This window comes from Podarcis vaucheri, assembly GCF_965113315.1.
Source record: "Podarcis vaucheri genome assembly, chromosome: 7".
In the NCBI taxonomy this organism is placed as follows: Eukaryota; Metazoa; Chordata; class Lepidosauria; order Squamata; family Lacertidae; genus Podarcis; species Podarcis vaucheri.
The window spans coordinates 47460527-47484967 of NC_138765.1; the positions used below are offsets into that span (position 1 = coordinate 47460527).

The following is a 24441-nucleotide window of genomic DNA, read 5'->3' on the forward strand; positions in this document are numbered from 1 at the left end:
TTGCATGTATACGGCTTCAAGTTCAATCCCCAGCATCTCCAACTAGGGCGGGGAAGATACCCAGTTTTTTAAAGCCGCTGCAAGTCAGAGGAGACAATGCTGAGCTCAATTTACCGATTGTTTGACTCGCGTGAGGTAGCTTCCTATGTCTGGGAGAAGTAGCTCATTACTAGAGTATCTGTCTTGCATGAATAAAGTTACAGGCTAAATTCCTGTTTCCCCCCCAGATAGGGCTGGGGAAAGCTCTTGCCTGAAACTCTGGAGAACTGCTACCAGAGTATACAATAGTGAGCTAGATGGACCTCTAGTTCATTGTTTCTCTTTCTCAAGCAGGGCTGTCCTAAGCATATGTGGCGCCAGGGTGCAAAGACCTGCCCAGCACCCCCCCCGGTTGCCCAGTCCCAAGCGCACAGGAGGGTGGAGCCAGCCGGCCGCCTCAGCGTCTCACTGGCTCGGTAGCCCCCAAACTTGCGGCTCAGAGCCTGCTGCTGCAGAAGAGTCTGCCGCGATGCTCCGGTCAACAGGCGGGCTCTTCCCCAGACTCAACTCTTGGGCCCCAGACTCTCAGCCTGGCGCCCCTGAGAGCCCAGTGCCCGGGTGCCCTGCACCCCTAGTGCCTAGGGGTAAGACGGCCCTACTCTCAAGCTCTCAACTGCAGATGAGTGGTGTTAGCACCTATGCTGAACCGGACTATTCAGACTAGCAGCTCTGGATATGCTGCAGGTTCTGGTTCCAAAACCCATTTAGGGTGGCCGTGAATCCTACATCACATACAATAATTCTATATTTCAAGTGGTGTGTGTGTGTGTGTGTGTGTGTGTGTGTGTGTGTTTGGCCATTCAAGTGTTGCTGAACTACAGTGCTGCTGATGGGAGTGGTAGTTCAGCACCTTCTGGAGGGCTACTGTTTGAAGGGCCATCCAGTCCAAGCCTGTTTTAACAATAACTGGAAGAAGGGACCAGCAGCAAGAGGAATATTCCATCTCCCCAGGTGACTCTATAAGCTCAATCACCTATTTTCTTCATGCTGTACAGTGGGCAGGCATAGGCAAATTCAGCCCTCCAGATGTTTTGAGACTACAATTCCCATCATCCCTGCCCACTGGTCCTCTTAGCTAGGGATGATGGGAGTTGTAGTCCCGAAACATCTGGAGGGCCGAGTTTGCCTATGCCTGTGTACAGAATCCAGAAGAAAATAATTGAAAACTAACAACATTATAATCAGTGTAGGTTCTCTATTTGTATGACAGACTTAAAACACTCAAAATATGTTTGTACTACAAAATACGTTTGTACTATTATGTGCACCTGAATATATATATATATATATATATATATATATATATATATATATGAGAGAGAGATATCATTATTTGTCAGCACATCCTCCAAGCAGGTACTTTTCTTTTTATAGTCTGTCCTGTTTATTTGCAACCTCCCATTTTACTTTCCGCCTGCAAGTCCTCCACAAATCAAATATCCACCCACACACGCAGGAACTATCTGCATCCAAACATTTTCTTAAAACTAATAGAGGAGTTTGTTGGATGAAGAGAGCTGAAAGGCAGTTGAAAAACACTATCAACAGTGAGTCTTTTGAGGCAATGCTTGCCCGATATAGGATAAGCAATCCTGAGAGAAACAAAACAAGGCTGTTATCTGAGGTAGATGGAATTCTCTCCAAAACCACAGAAACCTGTGAATAACCATTTGGCAAGGGGTGATGACTGTAATTCTAACTATGTTGACTTGGAAGTAAGTCTTGTTGAATTCAGTAGAGTTTACTCCCATGGAAGTGTTCCTGGGACTGCAACCTTACACCTGAGAAAAGAACCTACTTGTAACATATGCTCACAATTAATGACATAGGTGCCTTGCACAATATAAGGTAAAAGGACCCTGGACGGTTACGTTCACTAAAAGGCAACTATAGGGTGCAGTGCTAATCTCACTTTTCAGGCTGAGGGAGCCAGCGTTTGTCCACAGACGGCTTTCCGGGTTATGTGGTCAGCATGACTAAATCCCCACTGGCGCACAGAGGACTGTGATGAGTGCCAGGAAGCACAGAAACACTGTTTACCTCCGCACCACAGTGGTGCCTATTTATCTACTTGCACTGGCGTGCTTTTAAATTGCTAGGTTGGCAGAAACTAGGACAGAATGGGAGCTCACCCCATCACATGGATTCAAACTGCCAACCTTCCGATCGGCAAGCTCAAGGTTTAGACCACAGTCCAACCCGCTTCTCATGCACAAGATAAAACCCCTAGTGGTAGTATTGCCCATATACCCAGCATCATAGTAGCAAACTCCTAGGAGCTGAGGGGTCTTTGCCCCCCCCAAAAAAATCTGAGAGGGCCAGGACCTCCCAAAGTTGATGGGTGTTGCCATTCAATGGCTGCGTGTGCACCATGTCATGTGATCAATTATATGGGGCAGGGCTTACTTGTCCCGTCCCCCCCCCCAATATTTTATTCATGTTGGCACCCCTGCCCAGCATGAAGATGTCAGGCCAGGTAAATAAAGGTCCCAGCTTTGTGAACCAGTATTCTTAGATTATCTGCAGCAGTATAAAACCTCTTTTTTCAAGTATAGGCCTAGGTCTAATGTGGAGGTAAGAGAGAAATCTGGGAAATACCATATTGACTTGAAGCCCAGCACCCAAAAAATAACAGATATGAATCTCTCATAGCTATTTCATTCTGAAGGCGAGTTGAGGATTGTCATGATTAAGATAATAGGTAGGGTTATGCCTATAGGGCTCCAAGAGAAGTCTACGAATGTCTACTACACACAATGTTCACCTCCAGGCTTGATTATTGTCACTCACTCTATGTGGGGCTGCCCTTGAGACTGACCCAGAAACTCCAGTGGGTGCAGAATGCCGCAGCAAGACTCCTTATGAGGTCCTTGCCATGGGATTACATTCATCCGGTGCTATACCAGCTGCACTGGCTCCCAGTGGAGTACAGGATCAGATTTAAGGTGCTGGTTTTAACCTTTAAAGCCCTATATGGCCTAGGACCCTCGTACCTACGGGACCGCCTCTCCTGGTATGTCCCACAGAGGACCTTGCGGTCTTCAAATAAAAACATATTGGAGATCCCAGGCCACAGGGAGGTTAGGCTGGCCTCAACCAGAGCCAGGGCTTTTTCGGCTGTGGCCCCGATCTGGTGGAATGCTCTGTCACAAGAGACTAGGACCCTGTGGGACTTGACATCTTTCCACAGGGCCTGCAAGATGGAGCTGTTCCACCAGGCCTTTGGCCAAGGCACTGTCTGACCTCCTCTCTCCTTCTGTAATCCTCGTAGAACTCTAGCCCAATGGTTGCCATTAATTTGATTCTGAATTGATTTTAGAATGTATTTCAATTAATTGACAGCAATGGCAATCTTTGTACAAATGAGCTCTAAGGCCCATTGATATGAATGGGGTCTATGTGCACAAAACTCATGGATGGATTGCACCAAAGCTGGATTTAGGGGAGTGCGACCAGTTCAGGTGCATTGGGTGCTGTGTCTTGGGGGCACTGCAGGGAGTGCTGCAACTATGATTTAAAATGGAGTGCAGGGGGCACAACGAATTTTGGCAATGTACTGGGTGCCACTGAAATTTGAGACCCAGAGGTCCACCACTGATTGTGCCCACTTCATACAACTGAGTTTCCTTTTTTCTGAACACATCCAACTACAGTGCTTGGCAGTCTAAAACCACTGTGTGTGTGTTGTTATGAAGCAACCCTAAAAATATTCAGCTTTTGCTATGGTAACCTACACCTTAGAAGATAGTTTTAAATTTGGCCTAGAGAGGTCTCAATGGAGATACTTCATTACAGCAAGCCAGGCTCACATGTTCCAGGCAAGTTGAGTTGCAAGGATATCTAGTAAATTCATTGTCTCTTTTCACTAAATCTATACCATCCCTCCCTTATAATTGCAATAAAAGAATAAATGAAAGTGCATCACACTCTTTGTAGAAGTATTCAGCCAATATATGGTCACCTACATGTCACTCCTCCCACCACCCCAAATTACTTGTTGACATCAGTTTTAAATGGCCCGAGGTGCTTGCCAGTGGAACCCAAAAGATATATGTACTAATTATTTCTCCATCTCACCTGGAAGGTAGAATAATATTTTTCTGGAAGTGATTTCACAAACATTTTTAGACAAACATTATTTGGCTGGCGCCATGTTAAGACCTTCAATGCTCATTTGTCTCAGATTCATGAGCATGAGACTTCATCTCAGGGTCTTGGGTTTGAGCCCCATGTCAGGCCAAGGATTCCTGCATTGCAGGAGGTTGGACTAGATGACCCACATTGTCCCTTTCAACTCTACAATTCTATGAGGCAATATCAGGAAAATCCTTTGAGGACCTGCAGGGTACCATTTTGTCTACCATGCTGTTCAACATCTATCTGAAGCTTTTGAGTGGAATCATCCAAGGCTTGGAGTGAAGTTCATCAGTTTGTGATGACACCCAGTTCTATCTCTCCATTGAATATGAAATTTCTACACACACCATGATTTTAAAGAAGAGTTTCATTTTACCACCACCTCATATATTTTCATTACAGCTCTGCAGAATTTGATGCATTATTGACCTCACTGTTCCGATAGTTCTTCAGTAGACAAATTCAAGGAGCTGATAATGCAAAGGATGTTCAAACAGTGAAACAAAAGCACAGGATGTTATACATTTTTTTCTTAACAACTGTTTCACAATAACCATATTTTATAATGTTTGAGATTATATTATCATCTATTTTACTAACTTTCAGTTTACCCTTTGGGCTAATTTGAGGTTTATCACAGTATTAGAGCCCTTTTTGTACAGGGTCTCAGAAAATATAGCACATTAAAATATTAATGTAAACCTAGAAAGTGAACACAGAGAATTTGGAGAGGTTTGCTAATTACACAGGGTAATTAAACACCAACTTAGTACTGCTAACTTACTCTCTTATTGTACCAGACATTGCCTGGTGCTAATGCTCATGCTTGCTAATATTGTCTGTGGCAGAGGGGAGTTGTAGTCCCAAAACATATGGAGGGCACTGGGTTGGAAGCATATTCAAGCATATATGATACTCAACCAGTTCTATCCTCAGAAGCTGGAAGCCTTTGGAAGGAGCTCAGGGCAGTAGCAATAAGTTTCAGAACCCCTCATGTGAAGTTTGCTGCCATGCTGAAATATCAGCTAGAATACCCTATTTTCCCAGTTTCTGAACAGGACTAGGAAAGAGATTGAAGGGACTAATGAAGGTCACTAACACTTCTTTCAGTGTTGGCTGTGTTCAATCAGTTTGCTATTTCTGTGGTGGAATGTAAATTTATGAAATCATAGCGGCAGGCATGTTGCTTGTCCTCAGTCATCACTGGACTGTTTTTGGGACCCCCTCCTCCATTGACTATGCAAAAGCCTTTGACTGTGTTGACCACAGCAAACTATGGCAAGTTCTTAAAGAAATGGGAGTGCCTGATCACCTCATCTGTCTCCTGCGAAATCTCTATGTGGGACAAGAAGCTACAGTTAGAACTGGATATGGAACAACTGATTGGTTCCATATTGGGAAAGGAGTACGGCAAGGCTGTATATTGTCTCCCTGCTTATTTAACTTATATGCAGAATTCATCATGCGAAAGGCTGGGCTGGATGAATCCCAAGCCGGATTTAAGATTGCCGGAAGAAATATCAACAACCTCAGATATGCAGATGACACAACCTTGATGGCAGAAAGTGAAGAGGAATTAAAGAACCTTTTAATGAGGGTGAAAGAGGAGAGCGCAAAATATGGTCTGAAGCTCAACATCAAAAAAACGAAGATCATGGCCACTGGGCCCATCACCTCCTGGCAAATAGATGGGGAAGAAATGGAGGCAGTGAGAGATTTTACTTTCTTGGGCTCCATGATCAGTGCAGATGGTGACAGCAGTCACGAAATTAAAAGACGCCTGCTCCTTGGGAGAAAGGCGATGGCAAACCTAGACAACATCTTAAAAAGCAGAGACATCACCTTGCCAACAAAGGTCCGTATAGTAAAAGCCATGGTTTTCCCAGTAGTGATGTATGGAAGTGAGAGCTGGACCATAAAGAAGGCTGATCGCCGAAGAATTGATGCTTTTGAATTATGGTGCTGGAGGAGACTCTTGAGAGTCCCATGGACTGCAAGAAGATCAAACCTCTCCATTCTGAAGGAAATCAGCCCTGAGTGCTCACTGGAAGGACAGATCGTGAAGCTGAGGCTCCAATACTTTGGCCACCTCATGAGAAGAGAAGACTCCCTGGAAAAGACCCTGATGTTGGGAAAGATGGAGGGCACAAGGAGAAGGGGACGACAGAGAATGAGATGGTTGGATGGTGTTCTTGAAGCTACTAGCATGAGCTTGATCAAACTGCGGGAGGCAGTGGAGGACAGAAGTGCCTGGCGTGCTCTGGTCCATGGGGTCACGAAGAGTCGGACACGACTAAACGACTAAACAACAACAACCTCCAGGGGTTGTTCTGTTTTGAATTATTTCTGCAACCCTTTGGGTTCCTCCATGCCTAAGTATACCTACTCCTTCTGCTATTTTGGCTACAGAACAGAAGCAAGAGGGCTCGTAGTCCCTGTTACAGGGAGTTACTAGGTGAATTAAACTCAAATTTCTACTCCCACTCATATTGCCATCATGTGGATGATCTTAATACAAAGGAGGACTGTGTCTTCCTTACACACTTTACCTGTGTGGTGTAAAATGGGAGGGATCAATCTTGTCATGGCAAGGGTCATAGCTCAGTGATAGAGCCTCTGCTTTGCATGCAGGAGATCCCAGGTCCAATCCCTAGCATCTCCAGGTAGGGTTGGGAGAGAACCGTGACTGAAATCCTAGAAAGTGCCACTGTCAGCCAGTGTAGACAATACTGAGCCATATGAACCAATTGTCTGACTTGGTATAGGGCAGCTTCCTACATTTTCACCTCATTTGTACAAGAAAAACTCCTTTGATCTAGCTTCCATGGAGTAAAAAGATTGAGAAGGTGCTGTAAATATTAATTCCTTGGAGGTACAGTGCAGTTCCAGATGCCCCAGAACTTGTATATAGCTGCTGCCTAGCCCTCAAGCAATGAATATGTTGCACAAGCTATTTCATTTTTAGATAAGTGTGTAAAGTTATATGCGAGATAGAGGGCAACTGCATTAATCACGCCAGCGCTCCACAAATAAAATGCCTCTTTTCATTGAGATCTCAGCATTTTTATTTGTGGAGGGCTAGAGAGATTAATGCACTCCCCCTCAATCTCACTTATAACTTGGTGCACTTATCGAAAAATGAGATAGCTTGTACAACATCTTTGTTGCTTAAGGGCTTCACAGCATATACAAGTTCTTCTCCAGTTCTGGGGCATGCAAAACTGTAATGTAACTTCAAGGCATGAAAGCTTCCAAATGTATCCTAACCTTTGCTGCACAAAAACCTTGAACAAAGTAAGGTATAAACTGACAACGTTTTTTCTCTTTTTAAAAAAAGTCATTCAGGATTTTCTACCAGGAAAATGGAAAGAATGAAGGAGAAAGAGATCCTGACAACTCAATGAAGACTAATTCTTGACTGTCAACAATATGTTTTTCATCTTAACATCTTTCCCTGCAACCAAATATTCTATAAAATATGAGAACACATCAAAGGTTTGATCTAGGGCTCCTCAAAATGACAATTTTTTTTCTGTATTCCCTCTGCACAAGGTTTACACAAGAGGTTAGATTATACCTGCTCTTCAATGAGAATTTAATCCAATTTGTTTATCAGGTGGTTATATGACAAAGAATTCATTTAGGATGTTGGAAAATTTTAGTGGACATGGAAGTGGAAATGGCCAATTACCATTTATTTACCCCATTTCTGGAATATAAATAAATTTTGTAGATTTGGTGCATCAGGACAACAGATTGCTTTAATCTACTTCAACTGACCAAACCTGATAAGTACTGTATTTCCTTCCACAAGATTCCCCCACAAAGAAACTGTTGAAGCTTGGAGACACCCTAGTCTGTCATCCTGTTTCTAAACTATGAAAGCAAACAGAGTCTGGCTCCAGTTTTGACTGCAGGACAGAGTGCATTCGGTTGAGTCCCTTCCTCAGTACTGGGCCCTAGCAGGCTAACCTGCCAGAAATGAATAGAAGTGAGCAGCAACATGGCATCATATGAGATGCTCTGTGGATTGCCATGAAGTTAGGTCTAGAATGGTACTGTGCCAGGGCCTTTGGTTGGGCAATCAAAATGGTGGCTAGGTGAAGCATTAGGTTAGAGCGTTGGGTTTGGTTTTTTTTTTAGGGGAGAGCATAAAGGGCATCCGCAGTTTGATATCTCAGGTAATAGGGGCCCTGATAGCTGCTCAATGATACCAGTTATTGATTGTTGTCTCTGAAAGCAACAGCCCTCCTTTGTTGTTGATCCCTTGCCCTCCCACATCTACTGTTATTTAAAACAATACTCTGGCTGCACACACATGACATTATAATCTTCATTCAATGCACACTGCAAACTAGCATTATTTTTCTACCTAGTCCACACAAAATCTGCACCTATTGCATATTTTATGCCATTGGAAAGTGCTTTTTCACAGACTAATTTCATTTTCAAAATAAAATCTCAAGGCACATTGATTCTATATTACCCCACAATGTGTCGTTTTTAAAACAGATGGAAGTGGTCCCAGCAACGCGGGGTGGGGGTGGCATGTATCCACATCTGCTCAATAAATGTGTTGGAGGATGTGGAAAAGGCATGGGAAACCTAATTAACAGTAGGGTTTTCAAAGGCATATTGAGTGACCACACTCACTTTTGTAGACCCAGGATCTAGAATACATCTAGCTTAAAAGCAGGACATTGAGGACAACTCTGAGTGATTCTAGTTTGGGCTCTAAGCAGGTAAGTATGTATTCAGCCGCTCTCTGAACCTGGAAGTTCTATGTAGTTATCATAACTAATACCTTTTTGTAGCTGCTACTCATTTAAAGGGCACTGCAAGTACAAATGGGCAGAAGGGTTGAAACTATTATTATTTGCATACCACCCTCCATCCAAAGATCACACAGTAGTTCACAATGTAGAAATACAAAATGAGAAGACAAATACATAATAATAATAAACCAATAACCCCCCTCCCACAAACCCATTTAAAAGGTCATAGAATGTTAATCAACCAAAGGTCTGGTTATAGAGAAATGTTTTCGCCTGGTACCTAAATATATGTAATGAAGGCGCCAGGCAAGCCTCCCTGGGGAGAGCATTCAAACTTCCCCTTTATTTCAGCTTTATCCATAATAAAATAGCCTGTGGTGGTATTGCAGTTGCTATTGTAACTGTAAAACAAATGTAGTGGCTTTCAGTTGCCTAAAAGCGGAGGGGAGAAAAGCAGAAGCGGCAGCAATTTTTTTTTTGGGGGGGGACTGTGAAAGCGGTAACAGTCTCAGGTTTGAGCTTGAATCAAAGTAGTAGAACTGCTGTTTATACTGAACTGCTTTTTACAATCATTCATAATCCAAGTAATTCAATGGGACATGCACATGCTGCTTAAGAACAGCTGTTCCGAAGTAGGGCTCACAGGGGAAAGAAGGAATAAAATCTATCACTTTGAGCCTCTTTTGTGTATTAGGTTGGAAGTACGAAACACTGGAAGTAGGACAAACCGTGGGGGGGGATGCTCTGTTCATGGTCTATTTACACAGACACACCCTTTCTCATGCAGGCCTCTTTGCCCATAGCTCCCCAAAGAAGGGGCAAGACTATAGGTACTAAGTCTTGATGGCTACATGCCCTACCAGGGATAAGAGACAGCCTGCCTTTGAAGGCCAGTTGATGGAGAACTGTAGTATTAGGTTACTCCTGCCTTTGCATCCTGCTTGTAGGCTTCCCAAAGGCATCTGGTTCACCTCTCAGAGAGCAGATTGCTTGTGGAGGCTCCCTGCACATGTTAGAATGCTGGTCAGTGTTCTAAAGTGTGCATAAAACCTATACAAATAAAGTAGAAGATGATGGTTTATAAAATTGTAGTCATGATGCCTATATGCTACCTGTCAGAGACCACATGCTTTTGAATGTCAGTTGCTAGGATACAGTGAGAGAAGGCTTTTGAGATGCACCTCTCTGGCTGCTAGTGGAAACAGGTGCCTGAACTTGATAGAGCTTAGGGGCTGTGGTTGAGTGGTAGAGCCTCTGTCTTGCTTGCACAAGGCCCAATCTCCAGCTTCTGGGCAGCTGCTGCCAGCCAGTGAAGACAATAATGAACTACATGGACCAAAGTTCTGACTCTGTATGAGGCAGCTTCCTATGTTCCTGTATCCTAAGCCCTACCTTGGATACAAAGTGCTTTGAAGCATGGACTTTATTAACATTTTAGTCCAGCGTCCCAACCATTTGTTTGTTTTGTCTTCACATCCCCGAGCATCTTGGTTCATGTGAGTGTTTACAGTCTCTTGCCAAGAAGCTGGCAAAAATAGAAATATCTCAACCCCAGGCCTTTGCTGTGTTTGCCTCGCTGTATAATTAAGGAGCTTAACATATTGAACCTATGTTTGGGTCATAGGAGCTGACACGGTGGTGGTGAAGGCCTTTGCCAATTTCTGCAGAAGTGATTTAAAGGAGCAAAGACATCAAACCTCCAAAAGCACTTGTAATTGACAAGCCAGCCTAAACTTCTCTCCGAAAGCGCTCCTGGGCCCACTCCAGTTAGAAGGGAAGATGGCTTTGTACAACCAATTGTACTGGCTGTCAGCAAAATGACAGTTCTGGCCTCTTACACTAATGTGTACGGCTGTAGTTCTGGTTTTTTAAAAACTGCAATAGGGCAGTCTATTGTTTCCAGAAGCCTGACAGGACGCAACAGTGGCAATAAAGTGCCCGGGCTCTTTTCCAAGTAAAAATTTATGAGCATCTCGCCTTGACAGCTTTATAGAAATTACTAAAAGTCACATTGTTGGCCAGTTCCAAAAGAAAAACACTCTCCAGTTAGTTAGAGACTTCTCACATTTGTTTGTGTGTCTCTCTGTGAAGTGTGAGTGTAATGCACCCTCATGATGCACATGTGTATGATTTAGTAATTTTATTTCTCAATTCTTTTACAGTGGTACCTCGGGTTAAGAACTTAATTTATTCTGGAGGTCGGTTCTTAACTTGAAACTGTTCTTAACCTGAGGTACCACTTTAGCTAATGATGCATCCCGCTGCTGCCGCGCTGCCGGGAGCACGATTTCTGTTCTCATCCTGAAGCAAAGTTCTTAACCCGAGGTACTATTTCTGGGTTAGCAGAGTCTGTAACCTGAAGCGTCTGTAACTTGAAGCATCTGTAACCTGAGGTACCACTGTACTTTAATAACCTCACACAAGCCCACTGGCTTGGCCTCGGGACTGTGGGTGCCCAGGGCCATGCATGCTGCATACATGCGTCTGACATCAGCATGCCTACTGGAGCGCACAGCTCACATCAGCATGGCCCACAGCATGCTGGTGTCACACACACACACACACCTCAACTGACCCGGATTTATGGCATGGCCTCAGACCAGGATTCCTCAGAGGAAAAGCCCCCTAGCAACTGAAACTTTGAGGAGGATATGGATCCAATATGTGAATGTATCCAAGGAGGTGGATTCTATTCCTGTGAGCCCTGGAGTTCACTTTCCCGCTCTGAGCCCTTCTGTCCTGAAACCTTGGCCTACCTGGCAGCAAGTCCCCAGTCTAGGGTCAATGCACATGTCCAAAGTCCAGTCCAAAGGACAGTCCCACAAAGATCCTGGAGCATGCAAGCTGAGGTCCATCAATACGGGCAGTTGAGCAGACACAGCACCTCAGCTCTGCTGCCCTTTTGTACTTTGCATGCTAATTACAGCATCCAGGCTTGACGAGGCATGTGACCCTCACCTGTTCCAAGCCTACTCTAGCTGAGGAATCACACCTCCTCCCAGAGCTAGTAAGTCCCATCTGGCCAGCGAGTGAGCTTGGCTGTGGACCCTTGTCTGCCTTAGTCTCCTGTAGTGCCCCACCTGCTGCTCCCTGTGCCTCAGAGCCCATGTTTGTGGAGACAGGGGGCCCTCTGGCTCTGGTGGTTGGTCATGCTGCTCTGGTCCCTGTGCACTGACCCCCATAACTTCGTCATCCTCTGTCACCCAGTGAGTAGCTCCTACACCAGACTCTCCTTCCCCATCACCAGCTTGTTCTGGTGTGTTCCAAACCCAGCTACACCCCTCACTGGGATCCTCTTCCTCCTCTCTCCCCATTTTCTTGTCAGTTAATGACACCAAAGGAGACATTTCTGACATCAATCCTGATGCCTGCTCCACAGTCTCCTGAAATCACACCTTGATCTCCTCCATGGTGATGAGTTTTGCCTTGGTGTCCTGGGAAAGCAAAATTTTCTGACTTCTGCTTCCTTGAGCCACCACTCCCCCTCAGTGGTGGGCATCTCTACAAATTATAATAATTAATCCACTAACATTATGCTCTTCAGCAGCCTTAAGCAGAGGTCTTCCCATCATTCATATCTTTTTAACAGGAGATGTCGAGGACTCGAATTGGAACTTTATGCAAAGCTTGTAGCTTTTCTGAGTTACAAGACCTCTGTACTGCTGTTTGAAAAGTTAGTGGCAACACACCCCTTACTCTTCTCTTGATTTTCTCATTCTGCTTTGCTGCTTCTCCATTCAAACAGTTAATTGATTAAATCCACTCAAGGACCTTACCATCCGCTCCCAGACACAACATCTTTCCTTTTCGTGTCTCTGGCTAATTATAGTTGGAAGAGGGGAAATAGATAAGTATGTAGCCGCATATCCTAAGTGGTGCATCTGTGTAGAAGAATGCACACAAACAGATAATTAAACATCAACCAAATATCAATAGGATTATAGTGGCGTGTTGGAACAAATCTTGATGAATCTGCTTCAGCAGCACAAGTCTCCACCACAACACTATGATTGGAATATAAATGTAATCCACGTGTTCTGCACAAAAGACTTTGCAGTCTAGCCAACCACTCATCCAGAGGAGCTAAACATATTGCTTTAGTCAACTATGGATTTGCAAATGTAAGTAAGAGATGGGGAAATGAAACAAACACTTTTATGTTCATCTACCATTTGCTCAGGGTTGATACATTGCTAGTTTTGACTAAACCCTTAAACAGTTTAGAACCAGAGTAATTAAAGGGCCATCGACATCCTGCTGGTGATGGATGAATATCTAAATTTTGGGTTCTCTGAGTTTCTTATTTCCCCCCAATCTTCAGTTCTCCACAGTTCCATACCACTTGGCATGAAAATTCACCAGCATTTTAGTGGTAATTTATTCTAATATACACACTGTTGCATATAATATTGCCTAATATACCATTTTTGCATTAATATAATGCATTATGTATGTTATTTTCACTATGTATGCTTTTCAATGCACATTTTCCACCTGTATATGCAGTTTTGTACATTCCCTGGCAGGAGGAATGCATTACAAAATTAAGGGTATTTCAAATTTTGAATGGTGGTTGTGTTTTGATTATTATATTATTTCAGAAAGTGAACAATGGGTAAGTCATGTATACTGTCATGTAAACTGAATCAAATTGCTCCCCATCCCTATACCATGCATATACTGTAAAGGCATCTTCAAAGTTATATGCCCATTGGAGCATTGCAGTTGGGTTAGTGGGTGCTTGGGAGAATGCCTTTTCTCCAGTGGCCTAATGTTGAAGGAATTCTGTTTTGACTGACTTTTGCATAACCCCATCATTGCAAGGCTTCAAATGAAAATTAAAGATGCATTTGTTCCAAACAGCTTTTTCTTCTTCTCAATAACAATATTTCACTGCTGTTAATAGTTCTGGTGCTGAATTATTTTATTTCTTTGAATGTTCTTCTACTAAGTAAGATGTTGCTATACATTTGCCAGTTTTGTCTTGTATTTATTTTATTGTTATAGATACTTATTGCTGTTTTCTATGCTGCACATCCATGATTTATGGAACCTTTTTTGTGATTATACATTTAAATGATTGAAACTGCCTTGTGAGGATTTGGTCCTAAAAGGGTGCCTTTAAATAAACCAGTGGAGAAATACATGTACACAGTATCTTTTGCAAAGTACTTTGGAACTCTCATACATACCCACGATGGACATTTCAGGAACAGTTGCATGATATGGGCCATCAACGAACTCGGGGGGATTGTCATTGATGTCTTGGACCTTAATGATGAATTCTGATGGAGGCTCCAGAGGTTTGTTTGTATCCCTATCAACAGCTTGGGCCGTCAACGTATACTCGGCTTTTTCTTCCCGGTCAAGTCTTTTCATTGCGTGAATGTCCCCTGTCTTGTCATTGATCACAAAGATAGTACCAGCTCCATCACCTGACAGGATGTACTTGATCTTGCTGATTCCAGGGTCCAAGTCTGTGTGTAGCTGAAATGACAAAGAAACTATTGAGTGATCATTTTAAAAAAGACATAAAGCAATTTGCCTTTGCATCAGCACTGCCACACATTTCATTTTCGGTTTATGGATTTGTTTTATTTAAATCAGTCGTAGCCAACATGGTGACCTACAGCTGGCCAATGATGAAGGGTTATCCAACAGCAATTGGAGGCTCCACATGTTAATACAACTGCACAGGGGTGTTAATGTGAAGAAGAAGAAGAAGAGTTTGGATTTGATATCCCGCCTTTCACTCCCCTTCAGGAGTCTCAAAGCGGCTAACATTCTCCTTTCCCTTCCTCCCCCACAACAAACACTCTGTGAGGTGAGTGGGGCTGAGAGACTTCACAGAAGTGTGACTGGCCCAAGGTCACCCAGCAGCTGCATGTGGAGGAGCGGAGACGCGAACCCGGACCTACAGCTGGCCAATGATGAAGGGTTATCCAACAGCAATTGGAGGCTCCACATGTTAATACAACTGCACAGGGGTGTTAATGTGTTACATTACTGTCTGTGTAAATGTATTCAAAAAATAGAGTTGCATTATTCAACAAGCCTATAATCTGGCTACCTGTGTACACAGTAGATGAGTTGTACAAATCAGCCTATGTACATTTTTTCCCACATAAACACTTCTACATGTGCAGAGACAACTTGTACTTGTGAACAATGTTAGGAGTGAATAGCTGTCACACCATCCTTCACACAATAAGTTCCAGAATGGTGTACAGGAAATATAAATAATGAATTATTTCTATTATAAAACACTAAAATATACAGGACGATAATAGTTTTAGCGAATACTATGAGACAGCAGCTAAAGTAACCAAAATAAAATCTCACAGCAGGCTAAGTCTTTACACAAATCTAAAGGTCTTGAAAATGGAAATGTCTTAATCTGGTGATATATATATATATATATATATATATATATATATATATATATATATTGCAAGTTTCAAACATGCCTCTTCAGAAAAGGTGTTGCATAACTGCGGCACCACCACCAAAAAAGTTGTCTTCTTGCTTGTCAAAGGCAATTTGAGAAGAGCTTCAGAAGAAGATTTCAAAACACAGGAAAATGTGCTCCTTCAGGTATTTGGATCCTAGTCACCCAAGGTTTTTATACTAATCTGTTGAATTGGGACCAGGAGCAAGTAGGTAGCTAGTGCAGATATTTGTATGCCACCTTTCCAAAGGCGCCTTACAACATATAAAAATGTACATAACTACAGTACAAACATAGCAAATGTAGTCATAAACAATACACAAAACATCAAAAAGTACACAACCAAACTGAACAATTTCCACATAAAAAATATAAATCAAAATAAAGATACAAAAAATAAATAAATCAACAAACAGGCAACAACCCCCTGCACAAAAACACGAAATTTGCACTATAGTCCACTAGTGTTCCGGTAGTGGATTTTATGTTGTGTGAAAGCACAAACAGAATGAAGAACTTAACATTGTGAAAATGGAATAAACTGCCATGTGAATGCAGCCTGAGTCATCGTCAATGGTAGCCCTGTGTCTAACGCACTACAGTGATCTGACCAGAAGGTTATCAGTGCTGGAATAAGCAATAGCCTTTAATTAATGGCCATGTTACTGTGAGAAAATCAGCCACTAAATCAGCCACTAAATAGTGTGCCTGGAAAAAGAAAGCAAAGTAGCCTTCCTGAGCTGGCTGTTTTAATAACTCTTTCACTAGCTTGCTTGCTTCAGTTGTGTCCATACATGCCTGTTTATATTAAGTAAAAGATAGAGCTTAAAGTTTACTGCCAGTTCTGTCTTCAATGTGAAGAGACATTGGAGAGCAGGGAGGAGAGGAGCTGGTCGCAACAGGATGCAGAGTCTCCCTAGATTATTCAGCAGCCTGCCTCATCTCTGTCTCCTGATCCCCCTCTTCTCCTGCCTCTGAATCTGGGCAGCCCTCTGCCACAGCCTCTTCTTGCTCACTAAACCCTGTTACTTCTTCACCTTCTGACATCTCCTCCTTCCAGTCTGCTCCCTCTTCTCCCTCTGACCCAGAGGCGAAGCAACCTGCTCTGGTACCTGGAGCAGCACTCTTCCCAGGGGGCATGGCGCGTGCCCTGGGGGTGCCACCTATCGGGGTGGCATTTTGTCACCGCCCTTTGGAATGGTACCCGGAGCGGACCCCCCCCCGGGAATGCCCCTGCTCTGACCACTCATCATTGTCCCACCACCAATCCCCTGGCTCTGAGCCTTCTTCCTCTGGGGGTTCCCTTTGAGGTTCCCCGGCTGGTGTCTCCCACCACTCCTCTGTATTCAGACAGTCCATGACACTAACACTGTAGTTTCTGAATTGGGTTAGTTTGGTAAATTGGCTTGCAATACCCCGATTTGTTAAATTTTAATAAATATAACCTTTTTCCCAGAATGGCATCTCATGAGTTTTCTCATGAGCAGGGGAGGGGAACCTACTCCACAACATTCAGAACATGGATTGCTGTGGGCAAACGATCCCAGTCCATTTCTTCCGCCACTAAACACACATATAATGCATACAAAGAGAGGCTTGTTCTTTCATCCAGCCGCTACTGATCCATATCAGAGCTTAAATACAGAAAGAGAGACTATTTGCATGCATACTAATCAAACAAAATGTAATCAGAAGTGTAATTAGACTTTTTTATATATAAAAACCACATGCACACACACACACACACACAGAGAGACAGAACTATTAAGTACCGACAATTTTCTTATTATGATTTCAAGAAAGAGGTTGTGCACCTCCCCCCAAAAAGAGTCCTTTATAAGCACAGTTAAATAAGTATCATAACCATTCATATCCTCCTCCCCTGCTCCTGCCATGAAAAAGGAAATACAAAATTCAACAGTAGGTTGGCACTGCACATAGCAATTTATCTCAGTACAAATAGAATATACAGCACTATGTTTCAGCCTTGGGACCCCAGATTTGGATGGACTACCATTCTCATCATCTTTGGCTACTAGACTAAACTGGCTGTGTATGATGAGGTTGTAGTCTAGGGATCCAAATTTGAAGAACACTGAATACAGAATCAAAACATTCCAGTTTGGTTTCCAAAATGGATAAGCATTGAGTGGGAACCCTCCTTGCGTGTTTATGGCTGGATGGTTAAGTGATAATGCTTCCTGCTAGCCTGGATGAATTAGAGAAAGGCATGTGTAGAAATTAGTCTACTGTACAATGGTGAAATTTGCATTCATTCTTCTCTCCCTAACTTTGCTTCTGGCCTTATCCATCACCGGTATGAAGCCCCCAGAAGGTTGTCCAAGGTGTGTGGTTTAAATTACTTATACAGATACATTATGCAAAGCTCACAAAGGAGGATTGCAGCAATTCAAGGTTCAAGATGATCTCTAATGTCTGCTTTGGAACCTTTCTTCCTTTTTTCTTGAATTGAAATATTTTTTGTATATTTACAATACTGCAAATATTTGTGGCCCTCAGGTTGAAACATGTTTCCCATCCCTGGTGTACTGATTTGACTGCAATATGCCCAATGTCTTTTAAAAAAACCAAAACCAAAACCAAAACAAAACCTTTTTTCCATACAAGAGATACTTCTGAAATGCATGCACACATATTTCATATAATCACAGAGAACTGCTTAAAATATGAGATGGTGGATATGAAATAACAAAAAAGTACAAACTGCTCATTTGATAACCTTCATTTGTCACTGGCTCTAGGTCTGCAAAGAGCAAAAAATCTAAATATATATTTTCCCTCTTTTTTCCATCAAATACTAGTACCAGACAAAAAATGGTAATCATGCTTTCTCTAGTTTAAAGTAAATGATAAATGTGATGTTTACAGAAATCTTTCTTCCCCTTCTTTATAGCAGCTGGCGGCAGTCAAAGATCATCAAGGCAGCTATTTGAAACATTCATGTGCTTTTTATCTTTAATACAGAAACATTACAATAGATGGCCTAGGCTAAGATGCAAGATGGGTAGATTAACTCCATACATGGGCCATCATTTGTTGCCATCACCCTTACTAAAATCTGTGCTTTTTTTTTAAGAGAACAAAAGCTAAATATATTTGAAGTCATTAAGTATAGCAATTTCATCCCCCAAGAAACATTTCTTTAGTTCTATCAAATATGTATGAGTATGTAAAGCAATTGTCAAGATTCAGAACCCTTTGCTCATGTCAAGGTTAAAGATCATTAAGTTCATAATTATGTGGGACCGTGAGGAATGATGGAGAGAGGATAAATGAATGTGAATTTCCACTGCAGAGACTTCTCAAATAGTAGGAGGTGTGTAAATCTGTTCTCTATAACTTCAGCATTCTCCCTTGCTAATTGAATGCGCTCTCTCTCTCTCTCTCTCTCTCACACACACACACACAAAACTTTATAAGTACAGTATATCAGTAACATTATTACAAAGGAAAGTGCTCAGCCTAGGCTAAAACATCCTGGAAATTAACTGTCTTCCCGAAACTGTTCAAACTCTTGTTTGTAGATCTATCATATGTTCTTTGCCTATATATCTGAGTTGGTTTGCTTTCATTATATGGCTATATCAGGGATGGGGAATCTTTTTTTCCAGTCCAACAGCTACATTCCTTTCTAGGCAACCAACACACTAGTGGTAGGTGTGGCCAGAAGCAAAAGTTAAGTGGAACACTGTTACCGTTGTACAGTGGACAAATTTGTGCACGCATTCACACACCCATCTCTATCCTTGGAACCAAGTGGCATTATCAGAGTTCAAGAACACATTCCATCCAGGCAAAAACACTGGTAGAAGGTATGAAATAGCTAGTTATCTCCCGCTTGGACTACTGCAACGCACTCTACGTGGGGCTACCTTTGAAGGTGACCCAGAAACTGCAATTAATCCAGAATGCGGCAGCTAGACTGGTGACTGGGAGTGGCCGCCGGGACCACATAACACCGGTTCTGAGAGATCTGCATTGGCTCCCAGTACGTTTCCAAGCACGATTCAAAGTGTTGGTGCTGACCTTTAAAGCCCTAAACGGCCTCGGTCCAGTATACCTGAAGGAGCGTCTCCACCCCCATCGTTCAACCCGGACACTGAGATCCAGTGCCGAGGGCCTTCTGGCGGTTCCCTCATTGCGAGAAGTAAGGTTACAGGGAACCAGGCAGAGAGCCTTCTCGGTAGTGGCGCCTGCCCTGTGGAACGCCCTCCCAGCAGATGTCAAAGCAATAAACAACTATTTTACTTTTAAAAGTCATCAGAAGGCAGCCCTCGTTAGGGAAGTTTTTAATGTTTGATGCTGTACTGTTTTTAATATTCAGTTGGAAGCCGCCCAGAGTTTCTGGGGAAACCCAGCCAGATGGGCGGGGTATAAATAATAAATTATTATTATTATTATTATTGATGAAGGCCTGGGAAGAGGATGTGTGGCCTAGGGTGCATTCAGAGAGCCATATAGTGAGGCCTGGAGTGCCACATTTGCCCCACCCCCCATCCTTTGGCCTGAGATAACCCACCCCTGTGCTAAACATATGTGAGCTTCTGAAATGACCTTATACCAAATGAAGTACCATCTGATATGACAGGCAGTGGCTCATTAGGTTTGCAGGTAGCAGTCTCTCCCAGAACCTGTTACCGGTGATCCTTTAAATAGTGATCATGAGACAGAACCTAGGAATTCCTGCATGAAGAAACACGTGTTCTACCAATGAGCTATAACCACCCTCTGTTTATAAACAACAACAACAACTTCTTCTTCTTCTTCTTCTTCTTCTTCTTCTTCTTCTTCTTCTTCTTCTTCTCCTCCTCCTCCTCCTCCTCCTCCTCCTCCTCCTCCTCCCAGAAAACTTAGTTATGTGAGGAGGAATAGGGGGTCTCCTAACAAATCTCAGCACCCTCAGCAAACTACAGTTCACATGATTCACATGCTTCTTTGGAGGAAGCCATGACTATTTAATATGGAATGAGACTATTTTAAATGTATAGTACAAATGAGGCCAAAGTGTAAGGAGGTGAGGCTATGAATTGAGCACAGAATCAGTCCTAGGGAAATAAGCACTCAACTCCTTCTCGAGACTGGTGGGGCAGAAGGGTTGGCTGATACTAATACTCCAGCAGGGACAGGGCACAACATACAAAAGTAGACATCCAGGATAAGGCTGATTTCTAGTTTTCCATGTTAAGTGATTCATTCATTATTTTTGTATGGAGGAACATTTCATGATAGCAGCATTCATCTGCAGCCTGAAGGGATACATTCAGACAAGGATGATCACTTCAGTGAGAATGGGGCTACAATGTTATAGTGGGGTGAAAGAGCCTTGCTCCATCTCACCAAAGGACAATCTTCTTTGGTGTTTTGTTCTCACAATGGCCAGCAATATGCAGATGAGAAGCCTATCAGCAGGACCTGATTGCAACACCTGTCTCCCAACTTGTGATTTCCAGAAACTAGTATTCAGAGGTATACTGCCTCCAGCAGTGGAGATGGAACATAGCCATCATGGCTAGTAGCAGCTGATAGTCTTATCCTCCATGATTTTGTCTAATTTTCTCTTTTAAAACAAATCTTTATTACATTTTTAACACACGTTCATGAAAAAACCCACAAAGACAAAATACAGTGAATAAAAGAAAGACATTTATATAAAATAAAGGAGATGGAAGATGAGAGGATATCAAGGTAAATCAGTTATTACTTGTGTATTCAAAGTAGGGTTGTTGCTTTCCCCCAGGAGAACTCAGCAGATGTGAGCCGGGTAAGTAAGAAGAAAATGCTGAGAGGTAAAGTTCATACTATCCAGATGTACATGGATGTTGCAGGCAGAGAACTTCCTTGTTCTCTTCAGTTCATGCAATCAATAAAATTGTACTAATAGAAAAGTCTGGTTTACCCTGACCATGAGCTAACCTTAGTCTATGTGTCCACATTTCCTTGATTACAAACTGTCAAACACTACTGCACCATATGTTTCCATTCCCTGGCAATTAATGCCCACACAGCAATTATCAAGTGCTGAATCAGCTCTTTAGATATCTAATCCTCTTTTAAAACCATCCAACTTGTGGGATCGTATAAAGCACTACAGCTTTGGGGATCAGATTTTATGGTTTAGCAATGTGTTGTGTGGAGAAGCAGTTTCTTTTGTCTGTCCTGAACCTTCCAACATTCAGCTTCATTGGATGACTCTGAGTACTTGCATTACGGAAGAGGGAGAAAAAGTATATCCTCCTACTTTCTCTGCACCTTACATAATTATCGCTATCTCTATTAAGTCTTCTCTTGTTTGCCTTTCTTCTAAACTGGAAAGCCATAAATGCTATAACCTTTCTGCATAGAAGAGTCACTTTCCCCCCATGAACATCTTAGTTGCCATTTTTTGAACCTTTTCCAGCACTAGAGTATTCTTTTTGAGATGCAGCAAACCAGAACTGTACACGCTATACAACTATAGTCACCCTACTGTTCTACTTCAGAAAGAAAGCAGGACAGAAATGGTGTCCTTAGAAATAAGAAATAAAGACCCTTTAGCTTTTGGAAAATGTAACCTGGGGCTTCTGTGTGGAACTTAGAACAAACCAGCAGAACAACCTCCACTCAGCTTTGAGCATTGATCCCATGGAGATCATATAAGCCTCTGTAAGACCTTTGTTCCTACAGAGCTCCTGGTTGTCATGGAGACACAGTACAAGAGTGGAGACATAATCTATTCTAGAACAGTATCTCTATGCCAACCAGTCTTAAACCACCCTTGACATTCTTATTCTCCCCCTTTCTGACACTTCTCCCTCATTAACAAATATTGACACCACTGATTCATCACCAGATGAATGAATTGTGGGTAATACTTATCTCCTGCCTTCTTTTGTGCAACTATCCCTTTCAGTTAAGGCAAAGGTGGGCAACCTATGGCCCCCAGATCTCACCAGACTCCCAACTCCTACCAGCTCTAGTCAGCATGGCCAACCATCAGGGGTGATGGGAGCTGGAGTCCGATAGCACCTGGAGGACCACTGGTTCCCCATCCCTGAATTAAGGCACACTGGAAGAAGCTGTATAGTATTCTAGTCATATTCATTCCAACTAGTCTGCTAAGGATTAAACTAGAAGGGAACAGGAGGTGGACGGAATAAACTGAGTCATATACAGTATGTGGGATTCACAGAAGCCATATACATTCAGCAATTGTTAATCATGCTGGATCCTCAGGGATCCAGCCCTGATCAATGGACTTGATAAAAATGTAAATGTTGTGTATACCATACACAAATCTTATTTGTTATTCTGCAGTAATGAATGCGTGTCTATGTTTGAGAGCAGGGAGTTGTCATGACAGTTACACTTATATTTATCACTTCCTGCCTGCATACATCACAAGCTCATGATTAAAATCAAGCAATGAACAAGAGTAATTGCATAAACAAATATACTCATAGAAATATGTGTTCAGAGCTCCACAATGTTTGATTGTGTCTTAAGGTAAGCTTGCAGAGAAAGAACTGAACTGTAGTTATTGTTTTGAAAGTTCTTTTTGGATGTAACAAAGTTTGCTCAGGATACTCAGCAACTCATTATTTTCCTCATCCCCCAAAGACTCTAGAGGGCGGGCATGTGATGGCCTACAAAAGTTCCATTTTGGCTATATTTCGAGTCCTCCATTTAGAAAGGAAATGCAGACATATACCCTATTTTCAGGTGTCCTCCCCCAAATCTGGAGATCAGGGTGCCTTGGGTATGCAAGCATGGCCATTTGGGTGTCCAGATCACCAGTACCTTAACCATTTTTATAGCCCTATCAGTCTCTTAGTTATGCTGAACTAAACTAGAAAGTTATACACCCAGAACATCCTGGATACTTAAAATGAAACAAACAAACCCAATATATAGAGGGACATTGCCCAAAATATATAGTGGATCCCAGTGTTCTGCATAGAGATGGGGGATACAATTTATTCAGCTTGAATTGAACAATGAGCCTACCTAATCCACCCTTTCTGAAACAATACATAAACTAAAACCATGCCATCCTTCAAAATTTGCACTTCTCTGAATTTTGAAAGAAATTAATACAAAAATGAATGTAGTGGGGCAAAGTGTGCATAAAATGCATATATTAGTGAAGAATAATATGCAAAGATACTTTATATTATGGGGAAATGCTCTACCAAAAAAATATATATCTGGAAGGCTAAATTGCATACAAAACTGTGTTTATTAGGATAAATCAGCACTATAATGCTGGTGAATTTTCATGAGGACTTTTTTATCCTTGCAAGCCTATGTGAACTGAAGACTAGGAAAATGAGACACATAGAGGACTCATATTTGATGTATTCTCTCATCCCTAGTTCTGAGGCCTCTTGGGAAGTGTTGCATTTTGGAGACAGGTCACATTCAGCAAGCCCAGAGGCACTACACCTCTAGCTCCCTGGATTCCTTCCCAATTTTCTATGAACGCCAATAAGCCCCAGCTCACTTTCTAAATATTGAGGGAAGTCAGTGGCTTTTTGCATTCATTTATATACATCACTGCTTCTAGTAATTGTCACACCTTCCTCTTGCTGTGAGCCTTTCCCCAGCCATCTTTTTATATTATTATTTGTCCAGTGTGACTTCTGTTTCTGCTAGATAGATGAAAAGCCATTAGGTGGCAAAGAGAACTTATCTTAGTGCCAGTGGTGTCTTGTGACACCTGAAGGATGATGGATGTGTTCATCAATGACCCACAGTTTAAATGATCATTTACCAGTATAAGCATTCAAGAGAAGAGGCAGTTCATTTATTCTCACGGAAGAATTTCTATTGCAATTGCAACTTCAATTCAATATGATCTATTGTTTCCTTCAAGGAGCCGCTGGCCCTTTTAATAGCACTCAAGTGTAAACCTTCACACTCTCTAGAGCATAGCTAGATGGATTGGGAAAGAAAGGTACAACTGTGCACACACATGCAGGTGTACACATACCTGCTCAAGAACTGGCTTCAACTGATGTCCACATAATGCATGAGAACAGCCAA

At 42.4% G+C, this 24441-nt stretch overlaps 1 protein-coding gene and 1 long non-coding RNA gene across 8 annotated transcripts in view; both read right to left on the minus strand.

Moving 5' to 3' along the window:
• The window catches only part of LOC309537523, a 940942-nt gene that overhangs the window by 181634 nt on the left and 734867 nt on the right, over positions 1-24441 (minus strand). The window lies entirely within an intron of this gene.
• CDH8 (cadherin 8) overlaps positions 1-24441 on the minus strand; it is a 250914-nt gene that overhangs the window by 135108 nt on the left and 91365 nt on the right. For 6 of the 7 annotated variants that reach the window (XM_082232293.1, XM_082232294.1, XM_082232296.1 and 3 more), the window contains one exon: positions 14144-14438. In XM_082232293.1, coding sequence (XP_082088419.1) covers positions 14144-14438 — 295 coding nt within the window. Of the gene's footprint in view, positions 1-14143; positions 14439-21971; positions 22061-24441 lie in introns of those variants that run through there. The other variant, XM_082232297.1, reaches the window with a different exon arrangement.